The 16,595-nt window shown below is 40.3% G+C and overlaps 1 protein-coding gene across 1 annotated transcript in view; it reads right to left on the bottom strand.

Moving 5' to 3' along the window:
- Window positions 1–3,663: 3,663 nt before the first annotated feature.
- The window catches only part of LOC118828046 (cytochrome P450 2C23-like), a 32,327-nt gene continuing 19,395 nt past the window's right edge, over window positions 3,664–16,595 (bottom strand). Inside the window, exons 5-9 of the mRNA XM_036734434.1 lie at window positions 12,123–12,299; window positions 7,255–7,396; window positions 5,868–6,055; window positions 4,339–4,480; window positions 3,664–3,845 (exon numbers count right to left, since the gene is read on the bottom strand). Of these exons, the coding sequence (XP_036590329.1) occupies window positions 3,664–3,845; window positions 4,339–4,480; window positions 5,868–6,055; window positions 7,255–7,396; window positions 12,123–12,299 (831 nt within the window). The remainder of the gene's footprint in view (window positions 3,846–4,338; window positions 4,481–5,867; window positions 6,056–7,254; window positions 7,397–12,122; window positions 12,300–16,595) is intronic.

The following is a 16,595-nucleotide window of genomic DNA, read 5'->3' as shown; positions in this document are numbered from 1 at the left end:
TAATCTATTTTGTAAGGTGTTGTTTTCTTCAGTGTATTTTTCAGTATTTTTTTGGGTCTCCTTTAGCAAGTCATTGACTTGTTTTTCATGGTTTTCTCGCATCCTTCTTATTTCTCTTCCCAATTTTTCCTCTACTTCTCTAACTTGCTTTTCCAAATCCTTTTTGAGTTCTTCTATGGTCTGGGGCCAGTTCATGTTTTTCTTGGAGGCTTTGGTTGTAGGCTCTATGACTTTGCTGTCTTCTTTAGGCTGTATGTTTTGGTCTTCTTTGTCACCAAAGAAAGAATCCAAAGTCTGAGACTGAATCTGGGCGCGTTTTCGCGTCCTGGCCATATTCCCAACCAACTAACTTGACCCTTGAGCTTTTCAGTGGGGTATGACTGCTTGTAGATTACAGAGTTCTATGTTCTATGTTTGGGGGGGAGGTGCCAGTTCTGTCAGAGCCGCACTCCTCCTTCCCCAAGGACCCCCAGTCCAGACTGGGCTCAGATCTTCGGCAGGCTGTGCACCCCTGCTGTGATCCGCCACTTAATTCCCCCCACCAGGTGGGCCTGGAGCCGGAAGTAACAACAGCTGTAGCTGCCCCACCTCCGCTGCCCCCGGGGCTGGAAGCCGAACCGTGAACTCCTTCCACTCCCGCAGCTTTTCCCACTAACCTTCTCCGCAGTCTTTGGTGTTTGTGGGTCGAGGGGTCTGGTAACTGCTCACGTATTCAGGGCGCTAGGGCCCCCTCCGCCCGGCTTCCGGTCTGGATCGTCCACGCCGCTCAGGCTGGGCTCTGCTCCACTCCGTTCCCAGCTCCCAGCTCCCAGCTCCCAGCTCCGTGTGGAATAGAGCTTGCCCAGAGACCATCCGGGCTGTCCTGGGCTGGAGCCCTGCTTCCCTCTGCTGTTCTGTGGGTTCTGCCGTTCTAGAATTGGTTCAGAGCCATTTTTATAGGTTTTTGGAGGGACTCGGGTACGGAGCTCACTCTAGTCCGTGCTTACCAGCCGCCATCTTGGCCTGCAGCCTACCAAGTACTTCTAAAGGAATTTTTGTCATTGCTACTGCTCCTACTCATCCCTGACTCTTACTGGCCATAAAGCTCTAAACTAGTCCACAGAGCAGAGTCTTCCCTTTCAAGTGATCTTGGCCACCATGTAGCCAGACAGGGAGGAGGAAGAGAACTATAATGAAGGACAAGCTCAAGAAAATCCAGGGAGGAGAAATACAGAACCAGAAGGAGAGTGTGGTCAATAATATCAAAGGTTTCACAGAAACCAAAAATGAAGACTGATAAAAGACAACATAATTTTTCAACTAAAAGACACTTTAATCTCAGAAAGAGCAGTGTCTTTTGGGTAATGAAAGTGGAAGCCAGATTGGGAGTGGGGGAATGAAGTAGGAGGCAGGAAAGTAGAGGCCAATAGATAGATCGTTTTTCTAGGAAGCTGACTGTGAAAGGGAGGAGAGAGACAGAGACAGAGACAGAGACAGAGACAGACAGAGACAGAGAGAAGCAGACAGACAGAGAGACAGAGACACAGAGAGACAGAGAGAGGCAATATAATCAATATAATGGGGGCTGAAAATAGCATGTAGAGGGATTCACAGGTGGTTTTCCTGCTGGCCATGTGTGACTCAGCCTCATTGTACCTTTAAGATGAAAATCAATTAATTCAGTACACAAATGCCCTGTGCCTCCCAGAAGCTGAAGCAAATCCTGCTCCACTGAGCCAGAAGAGCTGTTATCAATTCAGCAAATATTCAAAAACGGCATGCTGTGTCACTCTGAAGTGCTGAGTTCTGAGTAACACACAAACAATAATGAGCAGCCAGGGAATCTCTGGGAATTAGATGAGTTTTTATTTTGTTTTAAGAATGAGGGAGATTTACACATGATTGCAAGCAGTAGGGAAGGACACAGTGGACATGGAGAGATTAAAAATTAGGAAAAGACAAGGGAGGACAGAAGGCACAAGTTGTCAGAGGAGAAAGGAATAGAAGTGATTAAGGCCCAAGTTGAGGTTTGGGTAGTTGTAAGGAGAAATACTATCTTCATTTGCTGTTACTCCACCTCCTTCTACCATACTGGAACAAAGGGAAGAAAGTGTGTGTGGGGAAGATGGAGAGGTGATTTAGAATATAGAATTGTAAAACAAATTACCAATAGACATTCTCAATTTTTTTCAGTGAAATATTGAGTTCAGTTTTCTGGTGAGAGGGAGAGGTATTAGACAGGCCTAAATTTAAAAGAGAAATCTTAGAAAAGAGGCTGAATGGAGAGAAGTAGTGAGTCAGAAAGGAGTTTTGTGTCCACTGCCAAGCCAATCCTAACAGAGAAGGCAAGATGTAGGAGTAATTCCTTGTTGGAATTTGGTAAGGAATGCCCATCTTCATAGGGCAATGGAAGAAAGTATTTTGACATAGAGATCAGTTTAAGATTGGACTGGCTCACCATTGGAGCAAGATTCTGAGAGGAAGAAAGTGAGTCAAGGGATGGAGTGAGGATCTGGGAAAACAGGGAGACATGGAAGTGAAGGAAAAAGTGGGTGCAGAAAATTGAGCCACAGGAAGAGGTGGCAGTGTGTTATAGAGGATATAATGTTGGACTTGGGGTCTGAAAAATGCAGGTCTGAAGTCTGCTTACAACACTTTAGAGCTGTGTGACCATAGTCAAGTCTCATGATATCTAAGATCTTTAGGCAATTCTCTCAGATTTACCTACTGAGTTATAGTTCAGTTCAGACCTGCTCATAGAACCTTGAAAGATTGACATATTGTGTTGTGTTGTAGCATGGAGGTGTTCTTATGTGGCAAGAACCTAAACACTAGAAGATTTTACAGAACTAGAAAGGTATGGTTCCATCAATGGAGAGTGGTGACCATGCTAGCCAATAGCAGAGAAGTCCATCACTACTGTGTCTATTATCAAGGAGAGTTCTCCTTTGAATATAACCTTTGAAAAAGTTCCACTAAAGCATGGGTGGGTGCATCAACTATGTCCACTGATCAAAGTATCATAGATGGAGAATCAGTAGGGAAATTTAGGTCCATGGAATGAAACCCATATGTTGTGGAGATGAAGAATATGATGTGTGAATAAGTAGTGAAGTGACTTATAAAATGCTATGCAAGTTGTTAGCATTAGAGTCAGGAATGGTTCCTGGTCCCCTACCCTCAAAGTCAGGGCTCCTTCGATAATACTATTTTGCTTCTGAAGTCATAAATCCTCAATGTGTGGAAGTGCAGGCACACATTGCACATCAGGAGTGAATAGCAACATAACCATGTTTCTTATACCCCCAAATTCACAACGAAGAGCTACACAATGCAAAATAAATCATCAGTGAGGATATTTGAAAATTGCAAAAAAATGGGGCTTGGAGGGAAGATATTTTGGAGATCTCCCTCCACACCCAAAAATTAGATTTGAGGGTGGGAATTAGAGCAGTACTGGAGACATTGGTGAGAGGGTTGTGCATGACCTCTTATAAGGCAGACCCTATTACAAAATGACATACAAGAAACTCTGCCTGTCATGGCACTGGAAAATTAGACCCATTTTAATCAGTAGGTGAGAATTGTTTTCCCTTAAGGGAATTCCTGTCCAAATCATGAGAGCATTGAGTCCAGATGATGAAACCAGCAGGCTAATTTGCCAAATCAATTTTGTCTTATTCTTTAGCGAGGCAGAAAGCACATTTGGTGATTTCCTGGAGCATTGGAGAACCCACCACGATCATTCTTGAAATTAATTTCATTTGGATCTCCAACTGCTTTGAGGGTGAAATTCTGTAGAATTGTGGTATAGAACAGAAACAACTCCATCCTCGCCAGGCCCTCTCCAAGACAAGACCGTTTTCCTGGAAAGAAACAAAATTGTGCTTAGAAATTTTCATGGAATATCCGTGTTGGCCAAAGTGGAACAGACTATTGGATGAGGACAATAATAGGAAAATTAGTAAAATAGAAGGATGTAGAAGGGGAGAAATGGGGAGAACCATCATTATGAGTTGTATTCCAGTCATTAATGATCACTAGTGGAAAGAAAGAATTCCCTCTTCATACCATTCTTCTCATGGTGAGAAAAATGCGCTGTGGCTCTTCCAATGGAGACAGACTTCCACTAAAATAAGGGGGCAGCTGAGCCAGCCAAGAGCTCAGCTCATTTATTGAAAGGTCTGAGAAGAAGTAAGGCCATGGGAATACTAGAAAAGAGAGCAGGTCACATGCCACAGTGGAACAGTGTGTCCTCAGAAGAACTACTGGGAGGAGGCTCAGCCATAGGAGAGTGGGAGGGGGAATAGGATTCTTCTTCTAGGATGAGAGGTAGTGATGGGAAGGCTTTCTTTTTACCAATGGAAAAAGGCACGAAGTGGTCACTTTTCTTGAATTTCCCATTCTGATCCAGGAAGTGCTGGGGGTCAAACTGATCAGGGTTGGGAAACTCTTTGCTGTTGTTCAAGACTGGGGAGAGCAGGGGGAAGATTTTTGTGCCCTAGAGGGAAGAATTCAGAGGAAAATCAGTTATTATAGTGATATACATAGTATGCCAGGCCCATTAATCTTCAGTGAATCCCTATTGACTCTAGTATAAAATGCACACTCCATTGTGTATAATATAGACTAGGATGTCTAACCATTGAGAATCTACATAGGCTCCAGTCTAGTTTTCCTGCTTTATGTCCCCATAGTTGTCCCCTTCATGCCCTCCTTAGGGTGCCATCTAAACTGATCCAACTGGTAATTCCCATCCATAAGTCTCCTTATCTAGTTTTCATGCCCTTATAATGGCCATGTGCCACACGTGTAAGGCCCTCCTTGCTCACTTCAGCCTTTTGGAATCCCTAGCTTTCTTCAGGGATTGGCTTGGGTAGCCCTCCTATAGGAAGCTTTGCCTAAGTCTCTGGGCTCTTTGTGCTCTCTCTCCCCTCAGTTCCTTGGTCTACAATTCACATGCACACCTGCTGCTTGTGTGACTCTGGGGAGGACATATGAATTGTCAGTGACCCAGGCAATCCTTAAGCCTCTAGGGGCTTTTTCCTGAAGAAGTTTCTTCAGGAGGAAGCCACTCTAACAATCAAATCACAGCATGGATCTGAAGGAAATAAATAATATTTTGGGTGGACTTTTCTGATTATAATTTGTGCTCCCTCCAAGAGAAGCCAAAGTCCTCAGTGGTCAGATAACCCTTCTTATCTTGCCTTCTGCCAGTATCACTTGGCCCAGAAATTTTACCGCAGTAGGTTTTTGCTGAAGCCTTAATGATGTGAACTGAAAAGGCACTTAATGGGTATATTAAATTTGAAATTAGTGGAATATTCCTTTCTTTCTTTGAGGGAGAAAAGTTTTGCTCAACCATTGCCAGGAAACGGCAGTGTAATTCAAATTAATTCAATAAATGTTTATTTAATAACCCTTGGAAAGTAGAATTTTGGAGACCAAGGAACTAGGTTCTAGTCTGAACTCCAACATTTTTAAATGGCCTTGGTCAAATCATTAGACCTGAGACTCATTGTCTCCTGCACAATGGGACAGAAAATAGTATCTAAACAATCTACTTCACTGTTTAGTAAAAGGTGTTGGCATAAACAAAATTTTCCAACGAGCAATTTCACCCTCTTATTTTCCCTGCACATTTTCTTTCCAAAGTATTCCTGTAGTGAATGAGAAACAGGGAAAACCAAGTATGCACCTTCCTCTCAGTCTTCATTCAACACCACATCCAAGTTAGCTGTATGTAACAAAAGACTGCTTTCAGGAGAAATTTCCATGAGATAATGAAAATGGGATTCCACTTTCTCATGTCTAAAATGAAATCCCTGGATCAGATGATGTTTAAGATCTCTTCCAACATGAGATCTCATTCTCCCAGGAGTGCTGACCTTTGGGAGGACATACTGTCGGAACTGGGTGTCCTGGGCCATTTCACGGGGCAGGTTGAGAGGTACAAGGTCAATGAATCTTTGCATTTCATGCACCACAGCATCCATATAGGGCATATCTTGTCTGTCCATTATGGAAGGAACTCGATTAGGTCCAATCACACGATCAATTTCCTCATGAACTTTTGCTGCAGGGACAAAAACAGGAATAAGCATTGCACTTCCCAGTCTCCTGGGAATGCCCACCAGAGCCTGTGTGAAGTATGTGCATGAGGATATGACCTAGGATGATTCTCAGATGGGCTCAGTGTCCTCCTTCTACTCAGGCAAGGAGGCAAAGGCTTCTGCAGCAGCAATGAGATTATTGTCTGTGGCTTACTGGATAGGCATCATGAAGAAATGTGTTTATGTTCCTCATTTGACACTATCTGTTTAAACTCAGGCAAGTCATGTGACCTATGTGAGCTTCATTTTTCTCCTCTGAAAAATGGCCATAAAAAGTTATCTGTCTCCTAAGGTTCCCTACACTTCTAAATCTATTATCCTACGGTTTGTAAAATGGAAATAATAACTTCCCCTTCCTTGCATGGCATCAAATGAAATTATATATGTCAAGTGATTTGAAAACCTTACACATTTTATGTTGATGCCACCCATTATTGTAAAAGAAAGTAGATGTCTCCATTTGAATTTCACAGTGCCGGTGATGGTATTATCATGTTGATTTAAACCATTCAACATGTACATATCTCAGCTTCTCTCTCAATATCCTAAACTGCAGAGGTATAGAATCTGAGCACTAGAAATACCATGTTTTCATGTAGGGCCATTTGTAGTTGAACAGGAGCCCTATTTCTAAAGGAATGAGCAAATGGTCATCCATCCTTTGCTGGAGAACCTCCAGGAAGTGAGAACTCATGACCTTCAGGGCAGATGAATGGAGTTTGGGAGTACTTTAATAGTTGGCAAGTTTTTCCTTACATTAAGTCTCCATTTGTCAATTTTCAATTTCTATCCATAGTTCCTAGTTCTCACTCTTTGCATCCAGCACAACCAGCCCTGGAAGAATGTAAGCCATTTCAGGAAAGGCAATGTTTCTTTTGAGTCTTTGCATCCTAAGGATAGAGCTGAAGGTGCACAATGGGAGCTATATACGTGTTTGCTAAAATGAATTGAATTCCCCATGACAGATGTTCACACACTTAAATAACTAGAAATTCTTCTTCAAGTGTCCTATTTTCTTAAATACACTATTTTCTGACCTGTTCCTGGTCTGTGTAAGATTAATTCAAATCCAAAAAGTGGGAAAGTGGGGCCAGCTCCCGAGCAAGACGCAGAGCTGGGAAAGCAAGCCTGGTCTGTAAGCATGGCAGTTCTTGTATCTTACCTTGGACCTCAGGATGTTTGAGAATGAGCAGCAGGCCATATCTTAGAGTGCTGCTGGTTGTCTCTGTTCCTGCACCAAATAGGTTTGCTCCAGTTATTATTAGATTCTCCAAGTCAAATTCAGACTGGGGATTATCTTTTTCCTAAAAGAGAGGCACAAATTAAATGAGGTAATGAGAGACAACCGGGAAAGCCATTAGTGACCATATGAAGTACATAAAGTTCATTCTAGGAGCCCTCCCCCACCTTCATTTCCCTACTCCAAGAGACAAGAATCTTCCCCATGCTTTCACTCTTCCACTGCCCAACCATAGGCTTGTCCTTCCCAGGCAACTTCCTTCCCCTCAAACAATATGGTACAGTGGGTAGGGCACTTGATTTTGAATCAGGAAGAGCTGCATTTGAATTTGTCCTCAGATAAGACATAGATATGTGTCCATGGGAAAGTCATTTAATTTCTTTGGACCACAATTTCCTCATATGTAACAGGAGAGAGCTGTATCCCTTTCAGGTTTCTACTTATTATCAGTGTTATGTATGGTAGGGAGAGGACCTGATCAAGTAATTCACTTAAAACCTTACTGATCTGGGAAGTGACCACTTATACTGAAATTTTCACCCCAACACTGGACAGCACCTTTGTAAAACAACAAGAGGAAGAAGGGATTTCAGATTGTCAGAATGGGGAACCAAGAGAATTTTTTTTTCCCAGTGGAGAATGCTGAATTTCAATTTTTAAAGGAAAAATGAACCTCATCCAGACAAGCTGTGACTGATCAGAAATTTCTTTTTCAAAATCTCCCTTAGGTGGTCATGCAGCTTCATCTTGAAGCCTTCCACAGATGGGGAACTTCCTACATAATGAAGAATTTCATTCCAGTCTTGGCCATTAGCCCCTTCATGTGGAAATGAAATGTGTCTTTGTACTTTCAAACCAGTGTTATAAGTTCAGTCTGTTGGAAGAGAGAAAGCAAAAGCATTCTCATCCATTTCTGTGACAGCCCTTAAAGTTAGGTGACTGCTGAGCTCCCTTCCAGCTATCAATTTCTGTGAAATTCTCTGAAATATGCAAGCTCCTAGGACTTAGAGACTGGAAGATCCTTGTAGATCACTTAACCCAACAAACTCACTATCCAGAAAAGGCTATTGTGGTCTTGAGAGGTGAAATGATTTTTTTCAAGGTCACAGAGGGAAAAATGGAAAAGGGTGGATGGTGGAACTATTTTACCTGGAACAAAAATGAAGCTGTCTATAGTTTTAAAAAAAGGCTGAGACAAAGTAGCTCATTTTCTGCTCAAATTAACTGGCAGCTAAACTCATGGAGATGGAAAAAGAGAAATAATCTGGAACAGGACATAAAACAATGGATACAGCCCATACAATTAAGAACAGCTACTCTAATAAATGAGAAAATCAAGCAGTCATTATTATAGGACTCTCAGAAATAAAGGAAAGACACCCTAGAGGCAGTTGGGTGGCACAATGGAAGAAGTGCTGGAGTTGGAATCAGGAATACCTGAGTTCAAATCCAGCTTCAAACATTTCTATCTTTATAAGCCTGAGAGAGTCATTTCACTTCTTTCAGCCTCCTTCATCTCTAAAATGGGGATAATAATAACATCCATCTCCTCGTGTTGTTGTGCTGATCAAGTGAAATAATATTTGTGAAGTGCTTTGAAATTTTTAAAGCATGCTATGAATGTTATAGCTATAATTACTAAAATGTTTCACAAAGAGAAAAGAATTAAAAGAATACATAAGGCTGAAGTGTGGCCTAAAATAACAGGTCTCAAAAATGAAATAGTAAATAGACAATTTGGAACATATGATGAACAACTTGTCTAAAGCTCTGTAGATTCTTTGAAGGTGAGTTTCACCAGCAGATTTGGTACTAGAAAATAGAGAAATTTTGATGCAAAAGGTAGAGACAAGAACATTGGAAAGCATTGGCTCTCCTCAAACCAAAATAATCTTGAAGACAGGAGAAGAAATATTTTAAGGAACTTCTATATCTTAGAAATATAGAATTAATTTGAAATAACCTGAATATAAGATTTTAACAATGAAAAATACACAATTGCTAAAAACTGAGGATAAAGTGTATATTGATAGAATTCAGAGACTATCCAACAGAAAGAAGGATCGAGTTTAACACATTAGAACTGTAGTATCAAATATTAGATTTTTCAACACTTAAGTATTTGGGAGGATGAAAACAGAGCCCTTCACCTATCAAGGAAAATAAATTTGAATAGGCCAGGACTACTCCTCCACTTTGAGAAATAAAGGAAGAGACTGGAAAACAACACTAATAAAATAAACGAAAATTAGGTTATACACCAAAAACTCATCCTGCAAATATGAGCTTAATCATGCATGCAATAAGTTTGACTTACAGACATCAACATTGCAAAATGTAACAATTTTGAAAGATATCCAACTGATATTCATTCAATTATCAATGGTGAGTACTAAGGACCAGCAATGAGGAATGTTACCTGCCTTCTTAAGAGAGAGTTGGTGGACTAGTATGCAAAGGGAGACACATATTTTTGCACATGGCCAATATGGAAATTTATTTTTCTTGATTATGGTTATGTGTTAACAAGGGTTTTGTTTATCTTTTCTTCATTGAGTGGGTGGAAATAAATAATAGATAGAAGATAGACATACAGAAAAAATGGTGGACATCAGGCATTTTCTAATAACATTCTCAAAATGAGTCAGGTATATGACACGGAAAATTTTAAACCACACAAGCATAAGGCAAATACATTAATGAGAAAATATTAAGCAATGTAATCAATACTCTTAGGCTTTCAAATAAATTCAACATTATTTTTTTAAAAAATATCCCATTGGTTCAGAGCCACTGAAATAAAGGCAACAATATAAAGAGGCAACAGAAAAAAGTGGCAATATTTCTGGGGAGGAGGTTAAAGGAATCTTGGTATCAACCTGGAAGAAAGTTTCTAGTGAATGTTTCAATGACTCATGTTTAGTTCTTTGCTGTTTAACATTTTTGTTAGTATATAAAATCAATCAATCAACAAATAGTTAAGAAATATCATTTATTGTCAGGCAAAGTGCTAGGTAGTGGGGATATAAACAAAGAATTAAAATAATGCAGTCACAAACATGTAAGAGTTTACTTTCTCCAGAAGGAATACAACACATTTAAAAAGAAGTATACATGGGATCTGTACAAAATAAATACTCAGAGAATTTTGGGTGGGACACCAACAACATGAAAATAAGGGAAGGCTGCTTGAAGGAGGTATCAGCTAGTGTGGAAGGATATCAGGGCTGGTAAGAGTTGAGGAAAGTAAGTGATTGCATGCCAGGCATAGGGGCCAGAGTGTGAAAAGGCAAAGAGGAAAAAGAAGGGATATTATGTACAGAGAATAACAAGGAGGCTACTTTGCCTGGGAGCATATAAGTTGTGATGGGCTAAATGGATAACTATCCTAGAAAAAGAGGTTTAAGCAAGATTGTGAAGGGAGTTAAAAACCAAACACATGAATTTATGTTGTGTCTTAGGAGCCCTAAAGCCTCCCGATCATGGGAGTGTCCCAGTGAGTCTTGCACTTCATGTATGTTAACTTTGAAGTTTTGTGAAGAATGGATTGAGAGTCTAGACAGGAAAGAATTGTCATTGTCTGGATAAGAGATGATGTTGAACTAAACTAGGGTGATTGTGGTGTGAATACAGAAAAAAGTTAAGGATTACTGCCATGACAAGGTTGGGGGTGGAGGCAAAGAAATTTACTTTCTGTTCTTCCCTCCTACACCCTCCTCCCCCATTGATAGGAGTTACTTGGAAAGTTCAGATTCAATGAGAAAGAGGACTGCCTGTTCAGCACTCCCAAAATGATTGTTCCTTGTACAAAGGCTGCCCTCTTCCTGAAATTAATTAATGTTGAGTGCTTTTATGGAAGCTAGTTTTAGCTAGCATTTAAAGTAATACCTAGCATTTATATAAGGATTTAGGGTTTGTTATCTCTTGTTATTCAGTGACTTCCGCCATGTCTTATCCTTCCTGAACCCATTATTTTTTCTTGGCAAAGATACTGGGCTGGTTGGCCTTTCCTTCTCCAGTGGATCCTTTTTGAGGAAATCAGAGGTTAAATGACTTGCCTGTGGTCATGAGTGTAGGAATTATCTGAGGCTGGATTTGAACTCAGATCTTCCTGACACCAGCCCCAATGTTTCCCAGTGAGCCATCTCCTGCTTCTGTTTTAAAGTTAACAGCAGGCTTTGCAAATATCATTTTGGCCTCATAATTATCATGGGAGATAAATGTTTTTGTCCCCATTTTATAGATGAGGAACCTAAGGCAAACAATGGTGATATGATGTGCCCAGGAAGTGTGTGAATTTGGCTTTGAACTCAAGCTTCCCTGACTCCAAGTCCTGCACTGCACTCCAGTTCTGCTCTTTAGAGCTTACTGTGTATGTGCTAGTTCCCATATTATCTCTGCCATTAGATTGTAAGCTCTCTTTTCCTCTTTTGTGTCTTCAGCACTTAGTAAAGTACCTGGCACATAGTAGGCACTTAGGAAATGTTTTGTAATTGATTCCTATTGCCTTTCTCCAATACAATATCCTGCCCCAAACGGGAAAGCCCAGATGAGAAGCCCAGCACCCAAGAAAGCAGAACTCTTCAAATCCCATTTACCTTACCAAGTTCAAATAAGGGATAGGGTCATATCAAAGCCCAGTTAGTATAAATCCAATGACATCCTTAAGAAATGTTGATACCTGGAGACTCTCAGAGGTCCCTTCCTGTGCTTTGAAGAGAGTTACCTGTAAGAGTCCTTGATATATCAGCCTTGCTTGAGGAGCAAAGTACTTCCCCCATTCACCCTACCTGCTGCATTTTGGATAGGTAGCAGTCAATGAAGTCTTGAGGGTTGTTAGGGTCCAGTATCTTTTGATGCTCCTTTACTCTTTCCAAAATGAAATGTTTCATTTCTTCTGTATTTTTATGAATTCTTTTAAGCCTTTCAGGAAAGTACACTCTGAGTGCTGGTAAAAAGTTGTAGAGCTATACCCCCCAAACCCAAACAAACACATGTGAGTTTATTGTTATAAAAAGATGAGTTTATACCGCTACTTACAAATTATTATGTTCTATTCATAGGCACTGCATTTCTTTATAAGATTAAGTTTTTTCTTAACAAACATTGTTTTTCTCTCTCATCTTCAGTACATATTAGGAAACAAAAAGAAAAATAAAAGCCTTGAAACACATGTACATACTGAAACAACACAAATCCCCACGTTGACAACAGCCAGAAAAGTGTGTCACATTTTACATCTTGAGTCCATCCCCTCTCTGTCGGAAGGAGGGAAGCAGGTTTCATTGCCATTCCTCTGGAATCATGGTGGGTCCTTACATTGACGAGAGTACTTGAGCCTTGCATGGTATTTGTCTTTCCATTGTCTTTTGGGGGGGGAGGGGGCTTATGCTAAAAATTGCTTGTGCTCACTTTACTTGACATCTATTCATAAAGTCTTCCCAGGTGCAAAGTTGTCCTTTTCATCATTTCTCAAAACACAGGAGAATTTCATTACATTCATACACCATAATTTGTTCAGCTCTCCCCCAATTGATGAGCACCCCCTTAGTTTCCAGTACTTTGCTGTCCCCACAAAAATATCATTTCTTTTTTGCATATAATTTAAATATTTCATGATTTATTTTTTTTTATTTTCGGGAGGTACTAGCCAAAGCAGGTATCACTGGCTCAAAGGACATACATGATACAGTAATTAGAGAGTGAGAGAACTAAATTGATTTTAGATGGCCTGGACAGTTCACAGTAACACCAGTAGTGGTCAATAGGCTGTTTTTCCAATACTCCCTCTAACCTACGTTATTTATCATTCTTTAAATATGTTTTCAAACATTTAGAAGGAAAAATCAAGACATCCATTTTTTTAAGAAAGCCATTTGGGGTCAATTTTGATAATTTTTAAAGTGCAATACAGAGACAAAAAGATTAAGGCATCCATTCGAAAAGACTTGGTATTGATTATGGAAAAGGGATTTCTAGCAGCCATCAGCAGACAAAAGGTCTTATCCTAATTGCCCACAAAAAGTTTCAGAGTTATACACAACAGACCTAGGAAAGTCAGAATGCATTGGCCTCACTGAAGTTCAGGGAGTAACAATCTCATTTCGTTGACTGAAATGGGTATGGGTAGAAGACAATGGTCCTCTCTCCAGAGAGAGGACATTAGCAGAATACAATGCTGCCAAGTTTCAGTGGCGGTGGTGATTAGGACTGGCGGGAGAGCAATTAATTAGAAACTTCAGAAAAAAGAAAGCTGTATCCACTACAGAAGTTCAACACTTGACATGAGAGGAAGAAAAAGATTCTCTTCAGAGCAGAAAGCATAAAATCAACTTCTTTTATTTTTTTTTCAATTAACAAACATTGTCTCTTCCTGCCTCTTGAATTTAGAATTTTAAAAATTCTTGTAATAAATATGAATAGTCAAGCAAAACAAATCTCGCATTGCCTATGTCCATAAATGTATGGCTCATTCTGCATATTCAGTCTGTCACCTCTCAGTCAGAAAAAGAGCAGTACATTCCATTATGGGTCCTCTGTAATCAATGTGGGTCATTGCATTGATCACAGTAATTCAGTCTTCCAAAGTTTTTTGACTTTACAATGTTTTGTAATTGTACAAAATGATCTCCTAGATCTGCTCATTTCACTCTGTATCAATTAATACAATTCTCCCCAGATTTCTTTGAACTGCTCCCTTTCATTATTTCTTTCAGTAAAATAGCATAACATCAAATTAATGTAACACAATTTTTCAACCATTCCCAAGTTAAAGGGTGTGGCCCCTCAGTTTCTAGTTCTACAAAAAAGCTGCTATTAGCACTTTTGTATATATGAATCCTTTTCATTTTTATCTGTTGTCTTTAGGGGCTAAAACTAAGAGACAAATTGCTGATTGAAAGGGTAGGTAGTTCACTGACTTTTGAGACACAGTTCCAAATGGCTTTCTGTTATGGGGCGAGTTAGAGCCGACCCCTGCCCTCCTCGGACCTCCATGCCCAGAGCCTGCTGAGTGCTCTGAGATATGGGTAGAGCCAGGAGGAGGGGTCTCATCTTTGTTGCCTCCATAGCAATTCCAGGTCTTTGCCTGGACCTGCTTGAGCACATGGCACTTCCGGTTCTTTATCTGGATTTGCCTGACCATTTGCCTGGACAAAGGCCTGTGTGTTGGGGTTTAACAGGCCCCAACAAGTTGGGTGTTGGGGTAGAGGACCCAAACAGCTTCCAGAAGGACTCCACCAACATCATATTGATATGCCTGTTTTTCTGCAGCTCCACCAATATGCCATTGTCCTATTTTATCACCCTTCCCAAATGAGAGTGAGATTTGCTTTAGTTTTCACTTTTCTAATCATAAGTGATTTGCAACAATTTTTCATATGGCTATTTGACATTTTTCATTGAGAAATGCTTGTTCATAACTTTTGTCCATTTATCATTTGTGGGATAGCTCTAATAAATTTGAATCAATTCAACATAAATCTTGTCATTAATATCTTTATCAGAGGAAATTGTTGCAAACATCTCCCACCGTTTAACCGTTTTCCTTCAAATTGGAGCAGCATTGGTTTGGTTTTGGATAACAATTGTCAATTTGGTATCTCCAAATTGCACTTTTTATCATCCATGCTTCTCTAAAACCATTTTTCATGAACTCTTTCCCTATTTACAGATCTGAAAGGTGATCTTTTCCTTGTATCTCTAAGTTGTGTGCTATGTGGCCTTTTCTATCTGTCATGTGTAAAAATGAATGTAATCTTTGTAAATAGTGTGAGGAGCTGGTCTTAGCTCTTTTTTGCCAGAGGAGTTCCTATTTTTTTGTTTTGTTTTGTGTTTTATAATTAAGATATTTTTTTTATTTTTAGTTTACAGCCCTCGGTTGCACATAATTTTAGTTCCATATTTTCTTCTCCCCCTTACTCCCTCCCTCCCGGAGATGGCATGGAATCTGATATATCTTCTACATGTAGCTTCTCATTGAACTTATTTACACAATAGTGAAGTTGTAAAGAAGAATTATGACCAATGCAATGAATCAGGAGAAAAAAGAAACAAAAACAAAAAACAAAAACAAACAAAAGAGAAAAACAAACAAAGGTAAAAAAGGAGAGGAAACAGTGTGCCTCAGTCTGCATTCATATTTCGTAGTTCTTTCTCTGGATATAGATAGCTCTTTCCATCATGAGTCCATTGGAGTTGTCTTTGCACCTTGTATTGCTGAGAAGAGCTAAGTCTATCAGTGTTAGTGTAGAAGCAATCAGTAAATGAGAAGATCTTTTCTGCCCATTTGAATAGGCTTCATGGGGGGGCTCTCAGGGTCGTAGCGGGAGTGGCTAAGACTGGAGCCAATGGTGGGCACCTGAGTTCTGGTCGCTCAGATGATGTTTTAATCGATGGGATGACATCCAGGGACTATATAAAAGGAGAGAACACAGCTTGGAGATTGAGACATAGTGGAGGAGGCAGTGATGGCCCTGGTCGTGGAAGTGTTGGTGGGAAGAGTGGCAGCAGCAGCAGCCCTGATAGCACAGGTGGCGGTAGCCACTGAAGTAGTGCCAGTGGCAGCTGGCACTACTGAAAGCAAGACTGACCCACATGCAGACCGGAGAGTGCTGAGCAAGGGCTTGAGGCCAGTGGGTAATCTTCTTATTGCAGGGCCCTGGCATTGGAGGGGAGCACCAGTATGGCTTGGCTTGCTGCCATAATATTTTTCTGTAACCTTCTGGTCACTATTGTGAGATGGGCATATTGGTTTTCAAAGGTTCTTGCGAGGATATCAAATTGGGGACACTGGTCCATGGGTCTGCTACGTTGGAGCTTGAATAAATGCTTTAACTCCTCTGTCTTCTACTTAGAGAATTACTTATATCCTGTGATTCTGAACCATTCAGGCATATTCATGATTTTCTTTGAAATCATGAATTCTGCCTTAACGATACAGTCATCACAGATTCCATATATCTGTGGTTGTGTATAATGTTCTTCTATTTCTGCTCCACTCACTCAGTATTATATCTTGTAGGTTTTTCCATGTTATTATGAAGTCCATATCATCCCCATTTCTTATACCACAATAGTATTCCATTACCTTCATATACCACAACTTGTTCAGCCATTCCCCAATTGATGGGCATCCCCTTGATTTCCAAATAATTGTTACTACAAAAAGAGCCGCTATAAATATTTTTGTACATATAGGTCCTTTGCCCACTTGTGTGATCTCTTTGGAATACAACCCTAGAAGTGGTATTGCTGGGTCAAAG

This window comes from Trichosurus vulpecula, chromosome 8, assembly GCF_011100635.1.
Source record: "Trichosurus vulpecula isolate mTriVul1 chromosome 8, mTriVul1.pri, whole genome shotgun sequence".
NCBI lineage: Eukaryota > Metazoa > Chordata > Mammalia > Diprotodontia > Phalangeridae > Trichosurus > Trichosurus vulpecula.
Note: the sequence above shows the minus strand (reverse complement) of the source record. Positions and strands in the feature narration are given on the sequence as shown.